The following is a 19,424-nucleotide window of genomic DNA, read 5'->3' on the forward strand; positions in this document are numbered from 1 at the left end:
TATGTTGTATTTGTTAATCGCTAATGTTGTATTCGATTATTGTAATTATTCAGGAATAAGACATATCACTGTAACAAGTTATGAGCACTTTCTTTTATTTTTTTAAAATCTTAAAACCGGAAGTAGTTTTCGCTTTAACAGCCGGTTGTAATGTCTGCTCATTCACCGCCTTTACAATGACATGTTGAAGAGTCGTGTGTTTTGTTAAGCCCCGTTTTTTCTGAACAAAAATAAACAACAACAATGTCGCTGTCAACAGCACGTTCATTCTTGTCGGAGGCGTGTTATGGCGAGCAAGAACTGGACGCCAACTCGGCTCTCTTGGAGCTGGACAAAGGTGCGTTAGCTTGCCTGCTAACTCGTTAGCATACGTCTCACAGTTTGCTGTGTGCTGTTCCTGAGTGTTGTCTGCTTTCGAGTTGTCGTTTTCACGAGATGTGAGTGATTATATGCAAATGTACCTGCTTTATTGTGACCAGTGAAATTGCTTCAATTCCAGGGTTGCGGTCGGTGAAGCTGGGGGAGCAGTGTGAGGCTGTGGTGCTCTTCCCCAAACTCTTCCAGAAGTATCCTTTCCCCATCCTCATCAACTCTGCTTTCCTCAAACTAGCTGACATCTTCAGACTTGGGTATGGGACTTTCCAATTCTAACAATATAAGCCTACCTTTATTTTTAAGATAGATAATGTGCATTTAAACAAAGCAACTCTGTCTTCTACAAGCCTGCCTCAGCCTCAAGAGAAATCCCAATGTAAATAAAAAACACTTCTCACAATAAAACTAAATGTAATTCACAGCCTAACTGTCCTAACTCCAACCTTCAAAACGATCTTTTAATTGATTCAAAACATCTTTGAAACAGAAAACAGCTGGACATTATAACCCTCATGTAGGTGTAATATAGAAGCATGTGTACGACTACATTACAATTAAGATAAGATATACTTTATTCATCCCAGCAGGGAAATGTAGGTGTTCCAGCAGCCAGCATACATACAAACACACAACACAACACATATATACATACATATCCCACCCACACAAAAAACATGAGCCCACAATACAGAGCCAGGATAAAAAAGTGGTATGGATGGTCCATGTGCATAAGTAGCTGTTACTCATAGATAACAGTACAAAATACTAAAACTGCCAGTGTACAGTATGATAGATAAATAAAGATTTTTTTTTTTTTAAAAGCTGTCAAGTGTGCAAATGTACAGGTGCAAAATACAGTTTGATATATGCAGCTCAGGCTAAAGTTTAAATGTCTTCTGTCCTCACTTAAAGGGGAGTCGTTACCATATTTAACAATTACCTTGTTGTACCCAATAAATACACTTTTTTTTTTCTTGCATGAAACTTTAAAGAGAAGGATAGAGGCTTTTGTGTTTTTTTCTTTTTAGCAATTTAATCATTTTGGCGCCATGGTAATTTGTATAATTTGTTTCTCTGATTTCAGGAACAATTTCCTGCGCCTCTGTGTGCTGAAAGTAACTCAACAGAGTGAGAAACATCTGGAAAAGATCCTCAATGTGGATGAATTTGTCAAACGAGTGTTTTCAGTCATCCACAGCAACGACCCCGTGGCCAGAGCCATCACTCTGAGGTATTCATATCAATGTACATTTGCTGCAAAACGAGTGATGCTTGCTATCTTCCCGCTCTTTATCTGACATTAGAAACAAACTGTGTTGTTCCTTGTATTCAGGATGCTCGGTAGTTTGGCCTCCATCATCCCAGAGAGGAAGAACGCCCACCACAGTATCCGCCAAAGCCTGGACTCTCATGACAATGTAGAAGTAGAAGCTGCCATATTTGCTGCTGCAAGCTTCTCTGCACAGTCAAAGTAAGAAAACTTACATGAGCTTTATACATGATTATGTACGGGGTGACGTTTTTTGGTTCACATTGCATTTTTGTATTTTGTGTTTTTTTCTTATTTTCAGAGACTTTGCTGCTGGGATTTGCAACAAAGTCAGTGAGATGATACAAGGTAAAGTCTCAAATTGGTACCTTAAAAGATTGCATATCACTTTTGGATAATTAACAATTTACATTTTTACCTTAGAATGCTTAATATTTACTGTAAAATAATTAACATTTTTTAATAGAAAACAACTGAGAGAAGATTAACGCCTTCACAGAGGTCATGGTTAACACAGGATTTCCAAATGCTATCAAAACAAAAAGGCATTGAGTGTGGTGGATGTTACCATTGTCGTCGACACTGCAAACAATCCGTCCTATGCTGTTCTATGAGCCTTTTTTTTTTTTTTTTTTTAAATCTCATCCTCAGCTTTGGACACTCCAGTGGAGCTGAAGCTGAAGTTGATCCCCATGCTGCAGCACATGCACCATGATTCCAGCTTGGCCTCCAGCAGCAGAGAGCTTCTGCAGCACCTGGTCAGCTCTTATCCTTCCACCCCCATGGTCATCGTCAGCCTGCACACCTTCACCCAGCTCGCTGCCTCCTCCCTTGTTGATATTCCAAAGCAGGTAAAACAGTCTGACTTAAGCGTAACTCGTAGTTATTGTTTAATTATACATGTGAAGTGCTGGATCTCTTCAAGGGCAGATGATGGACTGCGATGGCAATGGCCTTTTTCCGATTGCGACGGTTACATTAAAAGCATATAACTAGAAGAAGCAGAGTATGTAAATGTTGTATAACTAACCCCTAAAAGAAAAAGACAACTCATTTGTAACTTTTTTATGATGGCTATTGTTATCATTGGAACTATTTGAAATGCCTAAGCGTCTTTTTTGAACCCTTCTCTGTACAGTTGCAGCTCCTCCTTCAATACCTGAAAGACGACCCAAGAAAAGCCGTGAAGAGACTCGCAATCAATGACCTGAAGCTCCTGGCTAAGAAGGCTCCTCACCTGTGGATCAGAGAGAACACTCAGGTGGAGTTTTAGATCACAATCACACTGTGGGATTCTAATTATGGTGGTGAAAAGCTGATTGGTATTAAAAGCATTTTGTGTCTGCAGACCCTGTGTGAGTGCGCCCTGAGCAGCCCATACAACAGTTTGAAGCTGGGGATGTTGGCTGTCCTCTCCACCCTCTCTGGAACTATTGCAATCAAGCAGTACTTTAACAACATGACAGGTGGTGACCAATTTTAACATGGTCTTGTTTTGCTATTGACCAAGCTTAGATATCAGGTTTCCGTTAACGTTCTGTATATTGTTATAAAGGTAAAGGCCGTGGACTGATCTGTATTCCTCTCAAACATTCCTCTCAGGTGGCTCCTCGGTTCCCCCCCGCCTCACTGACCTGGTTAAACTAGCACAAGAATGCTGTTACCACAGCAACCTGGCAGTGGCTGCTCACGGGGTCATAGTGCTCTCCAACATCGCCATTTCCTGTCCAGAAAAAGGTTAGTCACAGCGAGAATACACTCATCAGTGCATTGATCTCACATTCAGCCCACGTTCACTGCTGCGTGCCAAGTGCTGAGTGTTACCGTGTGTGTTTTATTTTATTTTTTCTCCTCAGATATAGTCCAGCTGGAGCAGGACACCGTGTTGGGAGTCGAGTCCCTTCTGATGCTCTGCAGTCAGGACAGCAGCTCCAGTGCACAGGCAACACTTAAAGTAAGGCAGGAAGCGTGCAATATTAAATGCTGTTTTGGTACCAGCAAAGTGGGGAAACTTTCTTATTTCAGCCGACTTCAGGTTGGATTTCAGGTAAATTGTTGTAGGGCTGTGTTAAGAAGATTGATCTCTTGTTGGACTGTTTTGAACAACTTCTTGGTTGCTAACTAGTCGGTCTACCATATGTGTTATATTCTACCAAAGCATTAATGTAATGTCAGTCTTTAAAATCAGTTCAGTGAATGTGGAATGGTAAAGAGGACAGCTTTAATACAAGTTAATTATGTAGACATAACACATCCACTCGCCTACTGGAAATGTATGTATGATATGGGGTTTTCCTTGGTCTACCTCATGACTTCGTAATACTTGTGTCAACCCCAGACTGCCCTCACCTCATTGGTCAAACTGCTTAAAAGTCGACCCCACCTCAGCCAATCAGCCGTGGAATTCCTGCTCGGTCAGCTGCACTTATCCTGCGACTCCTCGCGCGTTCTCGTGTGCCACGCTCTGGCGGCCATCGCCACCCACCTGCCTGTGCTGGGCGACGGCATGCTGGGAGATTTGGTGGACCTGTATAGAGTGGCCAGTCACTCGTCCACAGACAAGCAGCAGGAGCTTCTGGTGAGGGACGGTTCAGGAGTCAGACTCCGCTGCTGTTGTCGTAAATTAAGCGTTAATGTTTTAAGCAGAGGCTTCTGAGACTTAGAATATAATAGCGGTAATTGTGATACACTTCTTTGCATAAAACGAGCCTGCTCTTTTATTCGTTTTAACTGTGTAAATGCCTTACTTTGTGTTTTTGATGGCATGCATTTGCACACGCGAGTGGAAGACACATTTCTGCGTCTTGCACGCAGAAGCAGACAAACTATTTTCTACGCTATTCTATTTTGGATTTTCACACTCTTCTCCTCTCTTTTCTTTCTTCAGGTTTCCTTGGCAACAGTCATTTTTGTTGCCAGCCAGTCGTCTCTGTCAGCTGAAGTGAAGACTGTCATCAAACAGCAGCTGGAGAACGGTGCTAATGGCTGGACAGTGTATCGCATCGCAAGGCAGGCCTCACGCATGGTAATCACATCTGTTTGTACATGCCAAGGATTTAAGATGCATTTTTTTATTCCCGTCGCATGGACTATTATTTAAAGAGCCTGTCACATGAAGTTGTCTATTAAGGTTGCAGCTCTGACAGCATTATACTCGGTACTCTGTATTTGTCCAGAAAGATGAACACATAGACCAAAATGGAAAATGGAGCAGCTCATGAGTCTGTTGTAGATCTCTTACATTTGCACACAGGCAGAAGCTTTCGATCAAATGTGTCATTAGAACTGAAAAGGGCAAACGTGTTCAAGAATCCAAAGCAGCCCGTCTCCTTCAAAGTTCTGCAGCTCAAACTTGATGATGTGTTATCGGTCCGCAGGGATGCCATGAGTTCTCCAGCGAGCTGTACCAGAGTCTGCGGACCCGCGTGGCGTCGGAGCACTTTTACTTCTGGCTGAACAGCCTGAAGGAGTTTTCCCAAGCGGAGCAGTGCCTGAGTCATGTGGAGGACGGAGACTACAGTGGAGCCATGAGCGCCATCGCCGAGGCCCTGCGCTCCTACCAAAAGGGCATCGCCTCCCTCACGGTCAGTTGACTCCCAGACATCTGCTGCTAAAACTGCCAACACTCTGAGTCTGCATCTCACATTGTTAATGGATTCAATTCCCAATACCTGACTTTATCTTGTAAGGTAAGCCAAACAAGACCTGTGTGGCTGTTTAACTGTAGACATTTGTTCTGTTATCTGATTAATCCCTCCCTCCAGGCTGCCAGCACTCCCTTGAGCCCGCTTACATTTCAGTGTGAGTTCATTAAGCTCAGGATAGACACCCTGCAGGCTCTGTCTCAGCTCATCTGTACCTGCAACAGCTTGAAAACCAGCCCTCCCCCCGCAATCGCCACCACCGTCGGCCTCGCAGGCAACGACCTGCAGCGGTGCGGACGCATCTCCATGCAGGTAAAAACTCTAAAATGCTGTGGGACATGATGCAGGGCTGTTGGGGGTAAAAACATCTTAATAAACAGGGATCCAGCAACAGGTGTTGGTCATGAAAAACCGGCCTGACCTGACTCCCCTTCACTGTCCAGCAAGATTGTGTTTCCAAGAAGATTAAATGAACTAAATCATCAAATCACCTTTTTGTGTCCCCCCCCCCCAGATGAAGGTGTGCATGGATGAGTTCAGAAGTCTTGCAGCTCGCTACTCTGAATTACACCAATCGTCCTTTGATGCTGATTACGCCACTCTTCGAAATGTGGAGCTGTATCCTTAAACACAACTCACCCGCATTCCTCTGTTTTCATTTTTCACTGGCTTTTCTTGACATTTTTCTTTGACTTTAAGCTTAGACAACAACAGAGCTGTTTGCTTGTCTCACACGTTATAGAAGCGCTGATACTGGACCCACAGGCAGCCAGGTGAGAGCTGCTTGAACCATGTGACTTTTATTTATTTGTCGGAGTGGTGTAGAGGATGGTTTATTGATTCCAAAGAAGATTTTATAGTTTCTTTTGTTTTCTGAACTTTGATGATAGCTGCTGTTGGATGAAATCCCTTTGACCTTTTTTTTTTTACTTTGTGTTTGAAGAATTTTACAGGCTTATGAGAAAATGTTGAGACATTATGAGGATAAATATCACTTCAGTTTAACTTCAGTCCACTGAAGAATGTCATCGTTTTCAACCAACTACAACATGATGTATGGATGTAGCTTCTATGTAGGCTTCACAATCGCCATAGACGAAACTATAATGAAAATATATGCATGTTATTACATAGATTTAAAAAAAAAAAAAAAAAAAAAAAAGCTTTTCTGTTACCCAGTGTACAATGTAATGACGTTCGACTGGAACTGATTGTATCTGTCTGTCTCTGTAATCTAGTTTCCAGGAGTATGGCACCCTGGGGTCGGTTCAGACAGAGAGTGAATATGAGCGACGGATGATGTCAGTCTTCAGCCGCGTGTTGGAGGAAGTGGAGGGCCTCACAAAGAAACACCCTCCTGTGTCATGCCTGGTAAAAAAAAAATCAGTTAACAATTATGCATTCAGCTTTAAAAGTGTAGCATATAACATGTGTATATATGTTAACTTAAGCATGTTCTTTTTGGTGTTAAGTTAACTTTTGGGATAGTTTTGAAGCCTGTATCTTTGTCTCTTGACACTATCGCAAAATGTCAATATAATGACAAATCATTTTTTTTTCAGCACACAGGATGCCTCTGTGATGCCGTCATAGCTTTGCTGAAGGTTCCGCTGTCTTTCCAGAGATATTTCTTCCAAAAGCTCCAGTCAACAAGCATCAAGGTAAAAATAACCCCCTTTTTAATAAGAAAAATATGAAGAAATATTTATCCCAATACACAACAAGAGTCGGTGCTGGTTTGACTCAGTTTGTAGAGCATGCTACAGTCGTTAGCCCTTTGTAGACTACTGTTTCAAGCTGTGATACGTAAACCCCTGTGACGTTTCGCCTTCAATATGAATGTCGCAGAGGAGTAATGGGGGGGGGGGATGAAGTGATCTCTCCTCTTTAGCGACTTCGGTGGTAGTAACAGAGGCGTTATAGAGGCGAGACGGTATTAGCGGAGCCAGAGGGGGAGCACAGGGCTGCGTGTTTGTGCACGTCTGACTGTGCGTCTGTGTGTGTCTCCCACTGTGCCGTGCTCAGGCAACGCCCAAACAGAATTCACAGACGAGGACACCAGTGTTACTTTAATTCATTTCATTTCAAACCTTGATTTATTCTCGAAAAGGACACTGAGGTTTCCCTCATTTCGAATGCCGTCGAGATTACGAGAGCAGTAAAACAAGCGAAACACAGCAAACACTCAGAATCAGTGACAAAAACCACTGAGATCAATTAAAAACTGTTACAGTTGCAACAGTTGCGATCACGCTGTTGAATATGGATGTACAAAGACTTGATGACAGCTGAGCTTAGTTACGGCACTTCTACAAAATAAGCAGATAGAAAAGGTCTATTGACGCACTAGTCGCAGGTTCAACTAACAAAAGGAAGAACACACCCTCATATCTCTGATGCTTTTATTCTTCCCTTTCGACAAGTACCGCTAACTTTTTTTCAGCCTTCCAAAAACCCTTAAAAACTAAATCTACAGCCAGCCATCGTCCCAGTGTGCATTCTTCATTGCTTTGTTATCATTTGGGGACAGTTGCAGTGACAATACATGTGTCTTTCTTTGTGCTGTCGAAGAGGCCAACCAAGGTGTCTGTTTTATCTCTCCAGCTCGCCCTCTCTCCCTCCCCACGAACGCCGAGCGAACCGATCCCGGTGCAGAACAGCCAGCAGCTGACCCTGAAGGTGGAGGGGGTGGTGCAGCACGGTTCAACTCCAGGACTCTTCCGAAAGATTCACTCCGTCTGTCTCAATGTGACTTCGGTTCTCCAGAGCAAGACAGGGCCTGAGTACAAGGTATGCTTTGTTTGCCTTCATCGTAGGTAATGCTTAAAAGAGTAAGGAAATGAGTTCTTCTATACAGTGCTTTATTTATTCACGTCAGCCTAATTCTGATGATTATACTCCTATTTGTTGCCTTTTCGCTGAATATTTGCTCTGTTTTACTCGGTTATGTTTATGCTGTTTTCACATTTCCCTGTTAGATTCCACTCGATACCAAAACTAATGAGATCGAGCAACGTGTAGAACCCCACAACGACTACTTCAGCACCCAGTTTTTGCTGAATTTCTCCGTCTTGGGCACCCACACCGTCACTGTGGAGGCTTCTGTGGTGGATGAGAGCGGGATCGAGTGGAAGACTGGGCCCAAGACGACTGTGTCTGTCAAATCCATGGAGGATCCATACTCCCAGCAGCTCCGCCATCAACTGCAGCAGGGAGGATCTCAGCCAGCGCCACAGAGGAGTGCATACGCCCGCTTCTAGTGAATGCCTTTATCTTCGAGAACAGTCTTAGCTTCAGTTCTGTGAGCTGTTTTGTCTAGTTGAAACTGAATTTGTACATACTTTTTCAATTATTAAAAAGCCAGATTTAATTTTAATGCTGGAAAATGAGTGTCATCTTTACAAAATAATCTTAACCTAGTGCGAAGTGGTCACGGGAAAATGTTGTCATTTCACTGATATTCAAAGTCCTGACAATGTAGGGCTTCAATTCAATCTGATTATGAAGACTTTAAGCATGAAGGTCAGCCTCCGGAAAACAAAAACAAAATTAGTTTTAATTCCCTGTTCATTTTCTTAATCCAGTTGTATTCCATGCAGTAATCTCCAGGACAGTTTAGTACTGAATGCCCTTGGATTTACCTTTTCCACAGAAAGTTCAATATCATAACACACCACCAGGGGGCAGAACATAGTCATTAACTGGACGTCATTGTCTAAAGAGCACTAAAACATCTCTGCTCCAGACTTCTGAGTCACAATGCTATATTTAGAATTTTAACATTGATAGTTATGTGTGGTGATTTCTAGAGTATAAAATGTAAAACACTTTCGTGCTTCTCGAGACATTTTTTTCTCCAACATTAATAGCTTGAAGCTATCTCGAATTAAAACATGCTTTGATAATAATGATGCAAACTCTGCTCAATAAGCCCACGCTTGGTTTGCTCACAATTTTAACGACATACATTTGTTTCAGTAGTGAACTCCAGCACCCACACTGATGATGTAATCTGAAAATAACCTGCTGCCGGTAATGATTGGATTTACAGGATGACCTCAGATGTAGTCATTAAATCCATTTGCACAGTTAGAAAACCAGTTTCTCGTTTTCAGATACAGAATCCGTTGGTACTTGACATGAGAGTCTGCGCACTTCAAGGCTACAAACTGGCGTCGGGACAACGACAGAGCGTGAAGTGAGACAGAATAAAAACATAGTTCCGAATTGTATTTTCAAAATAAAATGGTTTAGGCTTTAGAAAATGAGTTAATGTTGTACATTCAACACATTTATTTCCATAAACAATTTGTTAATATTAATCTATTCTGCATTTTATGTCACCATACATTGGTGCATTTACAAATGCTTTATTTCAACAGGGCGAATCTAGCACTTTTTAGAGAATTTTCCCCATTACAGGACAATACAAATTTAAGTATGTATTTATATAAAATGTTACGGGCCAAGAGGCAGATTTCTGTCCTGTTACTAAATGACTATGAGATAATTACCAATGTTTTAAAAACATTCATAAGATAAGATAATCCTTTATTTATCCCACAACGGGGAAATATTTGTTACAGCAGCAAAGAGCAAAGATTGCAAACAAAAAGTGAACACAGTACAATTTAAATAAAAAAGAAAAATTAAGAATGTGCAAAAAAAATAGATACTAAAAAATAGATTTAAAAAAAAATTGATACTAAAAAATTGATTTAAAAAAAGAAATAGATATTAAAAAAAGAAATAGATACTAAAAAATAGATATTAAAAAAATGGATTAAAAAAATGGATTAAAAAAATAGATATTAAAAAATAGATACTAAAAAGTAGATAAAAAAAGATACTAAAAAATAGATTTAAAAAAATAAAAAATAGATCAGTTATTTGACAAAAGTGTAGTCCGTAATATTCAGTGTAACACAGACTTTCCTTTATTGTGTGTTTTTAAAGACTGCAATCCAGAAACGCAAGAAACGATGGGGGGAGGGGAACACTATTTCCACAACATTTTTTTTTTATTTACATGTGTAATAGACTGAAGCAAAAATTATTTTGTAAATAGGGATCACATATTTGAAGGCTGCCCCTAAAAGAACATCAAGCTTTTATTTTGAAGGCGGCAGAGAAGTCACTCCCTCGCTCACTCCCTTCATCTCTTGTGTACATTGACGCGGTGTGAATCCGGGTCTGGAAGCAGATAACAGGTCCTGCCAGCCTAAGATACAGGAAAAATCGCTGCTCTCCACACTTTACTGTGCATATGTCTTTTTTTAGTAGTCTGTGTTGCATGCGTCGAGCCTTCAGCGTTGGATCAGGACCGGCCCGGACCGCCTATCGCCTTGTACGCGCTAACGGGGCGCTCGGCAAGCTAAGCTAACGAACGAACGAACGAACGAACGAACGACGATGATGATGATGATGATGATGATGATGCATCAGTGGATTTATCCCGGCGTCTCCGACTGAGATGGAGCCAGCGACGCTCAAGTGGAGTTGCTTGCTAGCTAGCTAGCGAGCTAACAGCGCCCGCTGGGATTTACTGTGAGCAGCCCCCCCGGATGCCTTTACCTAAATGGGTGCAGCTGTAGTTTTATTTATCACACGGGGGTTTCTTTTAACGCTGTCAGACATTTCCACCACCCCCCACCCCCCACCCCCCCACCCCCTTGTCCCATAGATTTCTGATAGAGACCAGTCATGTTAACTAGCAGAAAATGCTAACTTAACCCATTAAAGGTTAGCTACACGTGACACAATTCATCTCGCTCCCAACAATTATCTTCATCTCTGACCGTCCTTTGATGCTTCAGCGACAATAACTGGGGTGAGTAAGACGAGATACCGGACTCGAACTGTACCCCACACACACACACGCAGGGGGGGGTGGGGGTCCGGACTAATGTTCTGGATGAGACACACGGGAGAGGATTGCGCCTTTGCACCACACTCCTCCTCCGTTATAAACCTACAGAAATGTGATGTATTGTCATGTCAAAAAAAAAAAAAGCTTAATCTCCTGCACAAGTGTTAAATCTGTCTGTGTGTGTGTTTTTGCATGATGCATCGTCGGACTCCCCCGTTTCTTACTATCTGGCCCAGTGCTAAGTTAGCATGTCTTGAAGTGGTCCTTTTATGGTGCTGTCTCGACATGCATTACTGTAAAAAAAAAAAAAAAAAAAGTCTAGGCAGAAAGTCACGCTTAAACCAGTAAAGCAAGCAGCACAGAAGAAGAAGAAGAAATCCTCTTTGGGGTAATAGCCTGGAGGGCATAAAGGTAGCTCCCACTATGTGTGTGTGTGTTCGAGGCTAGATTGCAGCCTCACCCCTCAGCCGGTAAAGAGGTGTGTTGGTTGTGTTTCCTCAGCATGTTGATTTGCATCCTGCATCGTTTTGTTTACAGTAAGGATAAACATTGTTTACACACATGATTGTGCTAACTTCTGCCTTGTGTGTGTGTGTGTGTGTGTGTGTGTGTGTGTGTGTGTGTGTGTGTGTGTGTGTCTTGTTTCAGACGGGTGTGTTTCAGGATGGCACAGCTCTTGGACGGGTCCGGCAAACTGGGCTGGGTCCTGCTCCGGTCTGTGATCCGCTTTGTGTTCATGTTCCTCAACAACTGTGTAGCCATCCCGTCCTACTGCCTGTATCTGATACTCCTGCAGCCGCTGAGAATATGGGACAGCTCCACTTTCTGGCACGTTGAAGGAGTCATGTTCAAGTGGTTGCTGGCCATGGTGTCTTCATGGGGTTGGATTGCAGGTTACACAGGTAAGACAGTTTGATGATGATGATGATGATGATGATGGTGATTCACACACACATTGCCTGTAGCTCCATGTGCTGCCTGGCATGCAAAGATACATTTGCATGTGTGGCTCAGTGGTGAATGCCTGCTGATGGGGAAAAGTGCGCTCAAGATAGCTCGTAAACCAGTGAGGTTACTCCTTAGTTCTAGTTTGGGCTTCACGTATTTACCTATTAGTCAATGAGATGAAAATACGTAATTCTTGAAAAGCCCAGAAGGTCTTTTATGGTGGATGCTCTGAAGCTGTTCCCAAAACCCTTAAACTTTTCTCACCATCTGGATGAGATGATATTTTCTTCGCATGTCTTTTTGATAAATTTACACAACCCGAATCAAACTGTAAACATTTTTAATTTTCTTAGAAGCAGCGAACGGATTATTATTATTTTTGTTATCCAGAGCATGAAGAGTCTCTGAGGCTTTTCTCATTCATCTTCAAAACAACAGATCCATCTGGACTTTCGGGTCTACATTTTTTTTTTTTTTTTTTTAAGGGACACCAATAAACACCTCTGACTGTTACACACCTGAGAGGCAAAAACTGTGCTGTTTGCTCTCCAACCGATGCTCACTGACCAGTATATAAACGTCCACACACATGTAGTCACTCTGTCCTCTTCTTTAACAAAGTCTCCACCTGAATGTCAGAGAGGAGCAGATTGTATTTGTACATTTTTTTTCTCACGTTTTATTGACTAAATAAGAGAGATAATTGTTACTTTTGGATCTAATTACTTAATTGGCTGCGGACACTTGAGGCACAAGATTTATTAATGTTGATAACAGTACATCTAGCACACATGTTAAAAGAATAGCACCTTGTTTTCGAGGGTCACTGCTTTCCTTTCATTTGGCTGGTTGAATATGTTAAAGTGATTTGTGCAGTCTGCGGTGTTTGGTTACTCTGTGCTGCGAGCAAATTGCTTACAAACTGTTAAGTGGTGAACATGGGACGCAACAAGGTGTACTGATTAATAATGCAGAGCTTTCAGCCTATAGGACACCTGTGCCTGCGTTGAGCGGAGTGTGTGTCGCACACCTCGATTGACAGGTCCTGGAAGTGAAATAACACGCAGCTGTATCGTGTGAATGAGTGGTGAGCACAGTTCAGATCAGTTATCACATGAGATGAATTTGGAATACAGTGCCTTGAATGTTAATTGAAAACATTTGTGATGTTTTGTTTCACCCCATATGGACTTACTGTTTTTTTTTACTAGAAATAGGTCGAGCTAATGTGACCACACATTTACATAAAATTCATATTTCTTTGATCCAAATCACTTGTGACGTTTCTTTTAAAAAAGATGACTGAAGGGGGGGGGGGCATAGTTGGTGCAATGTTATCGCAAAGAAAAGAGACTCAAATGAACTTAAAATAAGGCAAAAAAAAATTCAAAATAAAAAGGGGATGAAGGATTTTCATTGTTTCAGTCAAGTAAATGCAGCCCTGATGCAGTTCACAGTCAGAAACTGCCCTTTATTTAAGGTCTTCTTCGAACAAGCATGCCATGAATAAAATCGTGTGTTGATGACTTGTTCAGACTTCTGGTTGTGTGAAAATCGCTTTAGATAAGGGCTTTTTTTTTTTTTTTTTGTGTGTGAAGGGGTCAGCATTCAGGGCGCAGCAGTCCAAATGCATGGGTTATTGTGACCGTTACCCAAGGACAATTTCACAAGGATGGGTCAATACAACATGTTACCTTTCCCTCATAGGCAGCAGCTCTCTGCTCTGTGTGAATGACCTCTGAGTCTGGACAACACATACAATGTAGATGCCAAGGATTAAGCTTTTTATAGCAAGGTCACAGCTTTTTCTGTCGCATTCACAGCATATATTTTCCCCCCCATTCTTTCCAAAGTAAAAGCTGCAAATATGCCTGCGTACATCTTTGTACCCCTGGTTTTAAATTTGAGCAACCTGGCATTGCTGACTACTGACTAGTTCAATTGACTGATGAAGTGAAACGTGTCCGAAGACAAACTCTAAATTCTGTTGACGGAGATATCAGAAACAATTTCTTGTGTGGCTTCCAAGTGTGCATCAATCTTTTCTTGTATGTTCAGTTTATGATATGGCTCAAAGTGGATCTCATAACTCCAGATAGAACGGTTTAACTTGTGGCAGTTGTGTTCAGTGTGCAGAAATGCTCGACGTGTGTCAGTGAATCGTGGATGACACTGTGCAGTCTGGAGGCCGAGCGCTGGTTAACCATCAGACATGAAGCATGTTGCATCACCGTCACAGCAGAAGCAGAACAATGCTGCTTTGTAGATAATATTTGACTTTGTTATCAGCACAAAATGGTGACGTATACTGTATACAAATCTTTACTAGACGAAGCACTCCGGTTCAGAGGTTACGTCTAAAGCTTCTCCTTGAGGTTAAATCTGAAGTAAAGGCTGACAGTGAGAGTATGTTTGGTATTTTCTATTCTCAGGTGTAAAGAATCAAACGTTTCTCCATCTCCCAACCTGAAACTCGAGTATGAGCTGCTTTGTTTGTGCCTGCAGCAGGACTAATGGATGTTTTACCTAATTAAACATGGGTGTGCACAAGAAGTGTGTGTTGCACTAAAAAAAACATGTTGTTGTTCTTCACGTGTGAATTTGCTTGCTTTGATATCAAAGACAGGGTGCAGTATTTGATCAGAGGAAAGATGTTTTAGGCATTATGCAAATAGGTTAACTTGTTGGTTGCAGGGAGCTGTAGTTAAAGATGGACTGCTGATGTTTGATCATGATAAAAAAAAACGTACATGTCAGCCTCTGAGGGCTGGGAGGTTAAGGAGGCAAGAACATTAATAAAGACGCAGCGGAAATCGAAGCTGGGGGATGAAGCGACCTGACACTAAACTGTTTTTTTTCCCCTTTATATCAATGCTACTTTGAATCAGCAAATGAGTTTGAGGCAGCTTCATTAGATGCTGGAATATCAAACCAGTCATGTGATATAACGTTATCAGCCCGACTACTCGCGATGAGTTTTTTCCGAATGGCACCTGTTGCATTCACGCATCAGCTCTCGCAAAATGTTCCTATGGGCGCTGGCAAGGAAAAGTCTGCGTAGGGTGGAGGTTGAAGAATTGGCTGTTTGTAGTCAAACGTGGAAGCCAGCCATTTTCAGGAGTTTTGTGCAGATTTGAAATGCCATTAAACAGATAAATGACGTGTTTGAGAACCAGAACGTGCGTACCAGCCCTTAGGATACTGAGAAGTTAGAGATATAGCTGTGAGGAATGCTTCGAAACCTCTTTTTAATAAGTCATTAACATCCTAAAATCCAATCTAGAAAATGCAGGAAACCAGTTTGAAGTCGTTTAAATAAGAAAACGAAACGGCTGCAGGCAGCATGCTCTTAAGAAACTGAGGGATTCTGGCATTTAAAAAATGGCAGGTTTGTGCATTAAACCCCTTTGACATGCTCAAGTGATGACCATCTGAAGGGGTGAGAATTCTGTTGACCAATCAGAGGGCTGTATTGTTTCTAGCTGCAGCTTTAATTCTGCTTGTCAGTGGGTGAGGAGGTTAAAGAGATAACAACGAAACAGGTGAGTTGTATTGTTATATGGTCACCATCAACAACTTTTGATGCAGGGCATGCAAAAATAAACCCCCCCTTGTGTGCAACTAACTCGTCCACATGTGGATCTAATTGCTTTGTCAGAATGCAGCTTTACACAAGTCACCTCTGTTTCCTGTGACCTGTCTTTCTATCGCTCTCTGGATTTAATGGTATTACTGTTACGCGGTCACTTGTATTGTCATTTGACCTGACCCCCTTTTTCTTGTGTTATTGTCAAAAACAGCTCAAGTGTAGGCAGCCTGATCAGAGTGTGTGTCACACAAACACACACACACACACACACACGCACACAGTCCACAGTGGACACAAACAGGTGCACTAAAGCCACTAGGATTAAGGCTTCATTGCATGTTCCATCAGCGGTGGGCGTGTTGGACCTGTGAGGAGATCAAAGATGATGACTGTTAAGATTGCAGACATCGCACTCTAGTCTTCCAGCTTGATTGACACAGTCTTTGATCATATGATCAGTTGACATGAAACACAGAGTAATCTGCTTCTTCATGTCCGAGCGTACCTGAATTGAACATCATGCCTACATGCTATCCACACAAGGCATGTCTTTGACTCCTCGGTTTCCTTAGAGGTGTCGTTTTCTCTACATACTTTCCTTTATATATATATATATTTTTAAAGATTATTTTTGGGGCTTATAAGTCTTTTATTGAAGAGGATAGCGGATAGAGCTGGGAAATGGGTTGAGAGAGTAGGGAGTGACATGTAGCAATGTGCTGAAGGTTGTAGTGGAACTTGGGCTGTCTTCTTTGAGGGCTATAGCCTCAGCTCGTGGAGTGCACAGCACGACTGTTCGGTTATCCAGCTCCCCAATACTTAACTAATTTACAGTAATCTCAAGATTAACTGCAATGGTCAGTAAATTAATACATTTTGTAGACTAGTTGAATTGAATCTAAAAAATCTAAAAAGTTTTGTGAATGAGTTTTGGATTCCGAGTTTTCCTGCGCCTCATATTCAACCGAAATCCCAAAGGATTTTGCATTTGACTTTGGGGGGGGGGGGGGGGGGGGGGGGGAGAATAGTTATTTGAGTAGGTAGAAACATTTTTGTGTTAGTTAATAATTTAGATGTCAGTGTTCCTGTTAATGTTGTGGTACAGTGCTGATCATTTTTCAGATTTGCTGATCAGTAGGACGCTCTGGAGTAAATTCAATGTGGAACATCTCACTTTGAAGCTGTAACGGAAAACTGCTCTTCATTTGTTGAAGCCTCTGTACAGCAACGGTGCACCCACACAAGTGTTGCCAGTCACTTGGCTGATTAGACGTATTCTCTGGACTGTGTGGGCGTGCTCAGATCAAACTTGATTGACATCTCTTTAACTGCCCTGCATTATCTCTGCTGCACCTGTTAGACCGCCGACAGTTTACAGCTTAATGAGACTTTTTATTTCATCGACCTTCGCTTGGTGCCATCATACCTCAGATCTTTACCAACTTGTGTCTGGATGTGTGATGTAAAAATGATTGTGTGGTGATACACAGACTAAAATCCTCCTGAAAATTTGAACAGAAAGATGCAATGCTGGTACCTTTTTGATTGAACCTGGTATATAAAAAAAAGCTCTAAAAACATTATCCCTGGGCACTTTTAAAAGCATTTATTTCAGGAAAAGGATACTGTTGCATATGGCCTCTCTCATGTACCACATGTTTCTGGAATGACAATAAAGGAACCTTGAACCTTGCCTGCAGATTTTGGTTAAAGATGAATGTATTTAGTGCATTAAAACATGTTGTAGGTCCAGACACGCATGCAGTCATGTTTTGTAGCACAGGTAGAAGGAGATGAACTGAACCAGCATTGAATAATGGCACTGCAGCTTGGGGTCAGTTAATAGGGCGTTAGCATGAATGGGAATTAGCATCACTTTTGTCCTGAAGGGCTGAGACATGTTTGCATCAGTGGAAACTGATGTTTCAGTCGTTGGTGGACAGAAAGACTGAGGAGCTTTTTTTTTGTTTTGGATAAACAATGAGCTTTTAGATTTTAATGAGAAATAAGAAGTGATAATTGGGAACCATTTACTCCAGTGAACCAACATACAAGTTGTTTGGATTGACTTTATAAGTTGATTTAGTTTAAAGGCTTTTAGTGTATCCTGTTCTTTTAAGCCAGTACGTGACTAAGCCAGTACGTGACTAAGGATGGGTTAGGGTAAGTAGTAACTAACATTCATGCAGAAGAAGAGGTCCAACAGGATCTATATTAAAGGTTTTTAGGGAAATGTCTCTGCATGTCTTGGATAGATTACAAATGCAGTTGGGTGTTGACATCCGCTGTCTTACTAATTATGGCAATCCCCGAACTTGTCACAACATCTACCAGTTTGGTTTCCCTTCATTAAGTATTACAACACTGCAGCGCTGCATTTACTGCATGGTTAAAAACACATTACATTAAAATGTGGCATTCACAATTTGAGTTGTGTCGTCAAGATATGCAGAGACATTTGGCAGTTCATGCAACTCTATGAAGTCATTTATGAAATGCTATTGCTCGTTACTCATTGGCTAGAAAAGAGCATCTCCATGCACACAATGAAGCTGCTTCATACGCTTATCTGCTTCCTCCTCCCCCCCCCCCCCCCCTCCCCTCCCCTCCCCCCATGAGTGACAGGAAAAACTTCATGCTGTGAGGGAGATATGTTAGCCAACTCATTTCAGGGGAAGGCTCTCCAGAAAATTTCTAGAAATGTTCAGGAGTGCGTAAGTGAATCTTTGCCAATTGACCCAGTGGCCAAATGCTTAAAAAAAAAAAAAAAAAAAAAAAGAAAAAAAAAGATGCTTGATATTTTTGCTACTCTTTGGTTTTTGGCGTAACTCAGGTGTAGACTGTAATATTTTGTGGAGCCACGTTCCTGTCGCTCCTCCAGAGGGACAGAACAAAGAGCAGCAATGAGCGGCAAGGTCAGCTGTACACCGTTTAGCTGACCACCGATACTGGATTAGACAGTGTGCCCGCAGCATGGCTGTCATCCTGCTGTGCTAACTGTGTCATCTCTCAAAGACAATTTCCCTAATGTATTCCCTCTGACAGATGACCCATCTCAGTGATATCATTTATGCTTGTCTCCTGCAACAACGGGGACTTGAGCGAGCACGAAGGCATGCTCCCTATGAAATGACATTGCCTTCAGGGTACGTACACCCCCACAACCCTGTCAGGTGTCACAGATGTGTCATTTTGCGAGGAGAATGCCCTCGATTCTCAGTCTGGTGAGGATTAATCTTATTCCCTGGGGGACAAAAGGTGAGACAAAGGCCCAAATTGAAGATGCCAACTAGTCGTCCTGCCTCCATGCCATTTTTTTCCAAATCACTTTCTTTAACCTGAAGGAGATCTCCTTGTGAGGGTGTTCAAAGCACCCTGTGTCCCTTGGCTGCAGCTCAGTCTGTCGAGATGCATTAAAGGCTTTTTTATGCGATTTTTCATCCTTAAATGTAATATAAATCAAGTATATCCTCTGAAAATAACTCTGAGTCATGACTGTCTACAATGGGTGTAACACCCGAGTCCCACTGTCTGTGATGTTTTCCGAGTCCTATCTTCACTTTGTTTACATCGCCCGGACGGCAGCAGACTCCTCCCCTCGCGTATAAAAGTTGTTTAATTGAGGGACTAGAGAAAAGAAGAATGACATACTGTACTCACTGCTTAACTGCGTTTCTAGATCACGCTCATTTCGGGTAAATTTACATGCAGTGTGAAGATACGAGCGTA

General features: G+C 42.0%; 2 protein-coding genes across 2 annotated transcripts in view; both read left to right on the forward strand.

The window, feature by feature from the left end:
- The first annotated feature begins 128 nt into the window (after positions 1-128).
- ints7 (integrator complex subunit 7) lies at positions 129-8,665 on the forward strand. Its single transcript, XM_061051868.1, has 20 exons — positions 129-337; positions 500-629; positions 1,460-1,606; positions 1,709-1,846; positions 1,947-1,993; positions 2,297-2,496; positions 2,784-2,906; positions 2,994-3,111; positions 3,248-3,382; positions 3,502-3,599; positions 3,984-4,223; positions 4,533-4,670; positions 5,023-5,229; positions 5,410-5,601; positions 5,804-5,907; positions 5,994-6,062; positions 6,528-6,660; positions 6,852-6,950; positions 7,894-8,079; positions 8,268-8,665. The coding sequence occupies exons 1-20, from the start codon at positions 244-246 to the stop codon at positions 8,547-8,549; spliced, it is 2,880 nt and encodes a 959-aa protein (XP_060907851.1). The 5' UTR covers positions 129-243; the 3' UTR covers positions 8,550-8,665.
- A 2,270-nt stretch (positions 8,666-10,935) lies between these two features.
- lpgat1 (lysophosphatidylglycerol acyltransferase 1) overlaps positions 10,936-19,424 on the forward strand; it is a 46,418-nt gene continuing 37,929 nt past the window's right edge. The window contains exons 1-2 of the mRNA XM_061051869.1: positions 10,936-11,119; positions 11,807-12,060. Coding sequence (XP_060907852.1) covers positions 11,823-12,060 — 238 coding nt within the window. The 5' untranslated portion in view covers positions 10,936-11,119; positions 11,807-11,822. The remainder of the gene's footprint in view (positions 11,120-11,806; positions 12,061-19,424) is intronic.

Source organism: Labrus mixtus, chromosome 12, assembly GCF_963584025.1.
Source record: "Labrus mixtus chromosome 12, fLabMix1.1, whole genome shotgun sequence".
In the NCBI taxonomy this organism is placed as follows: domain Eukaryota; kingdom Metazoa; phylum Chordata; class Actinopteri; order Labriformes; family Labridae; genus Labrus; species Labrus mixtus.

What these genes read in the sequence shown, in the direction of transcription:
- ints7 (XM_061051868.1), top strand. Translation starts at nt 244, where the DNA reads ATGTCGCTGTCAACAGCACGTTCATTCTTGTCGGAGGCGTGTTATGGC. An exon ending in GCGGACGCATCTCCATGCAG is followed by an intron (nt 5,602 to 5,803) that starts GTAAAAACTCTA and finishes CCCCCCCCCCAG; the next exon opens with ATGAAGGTGTGCATGGATGA. An exon ending in TCCAGTCAACAAGCATCAAG is followed by an intron (nt 6,951 to 7,893) that starts GTAAAAATAACC and finishes TTATCTCTCCAG; the next exon opens with CTCGCCCTCTCTCCCTCCCC.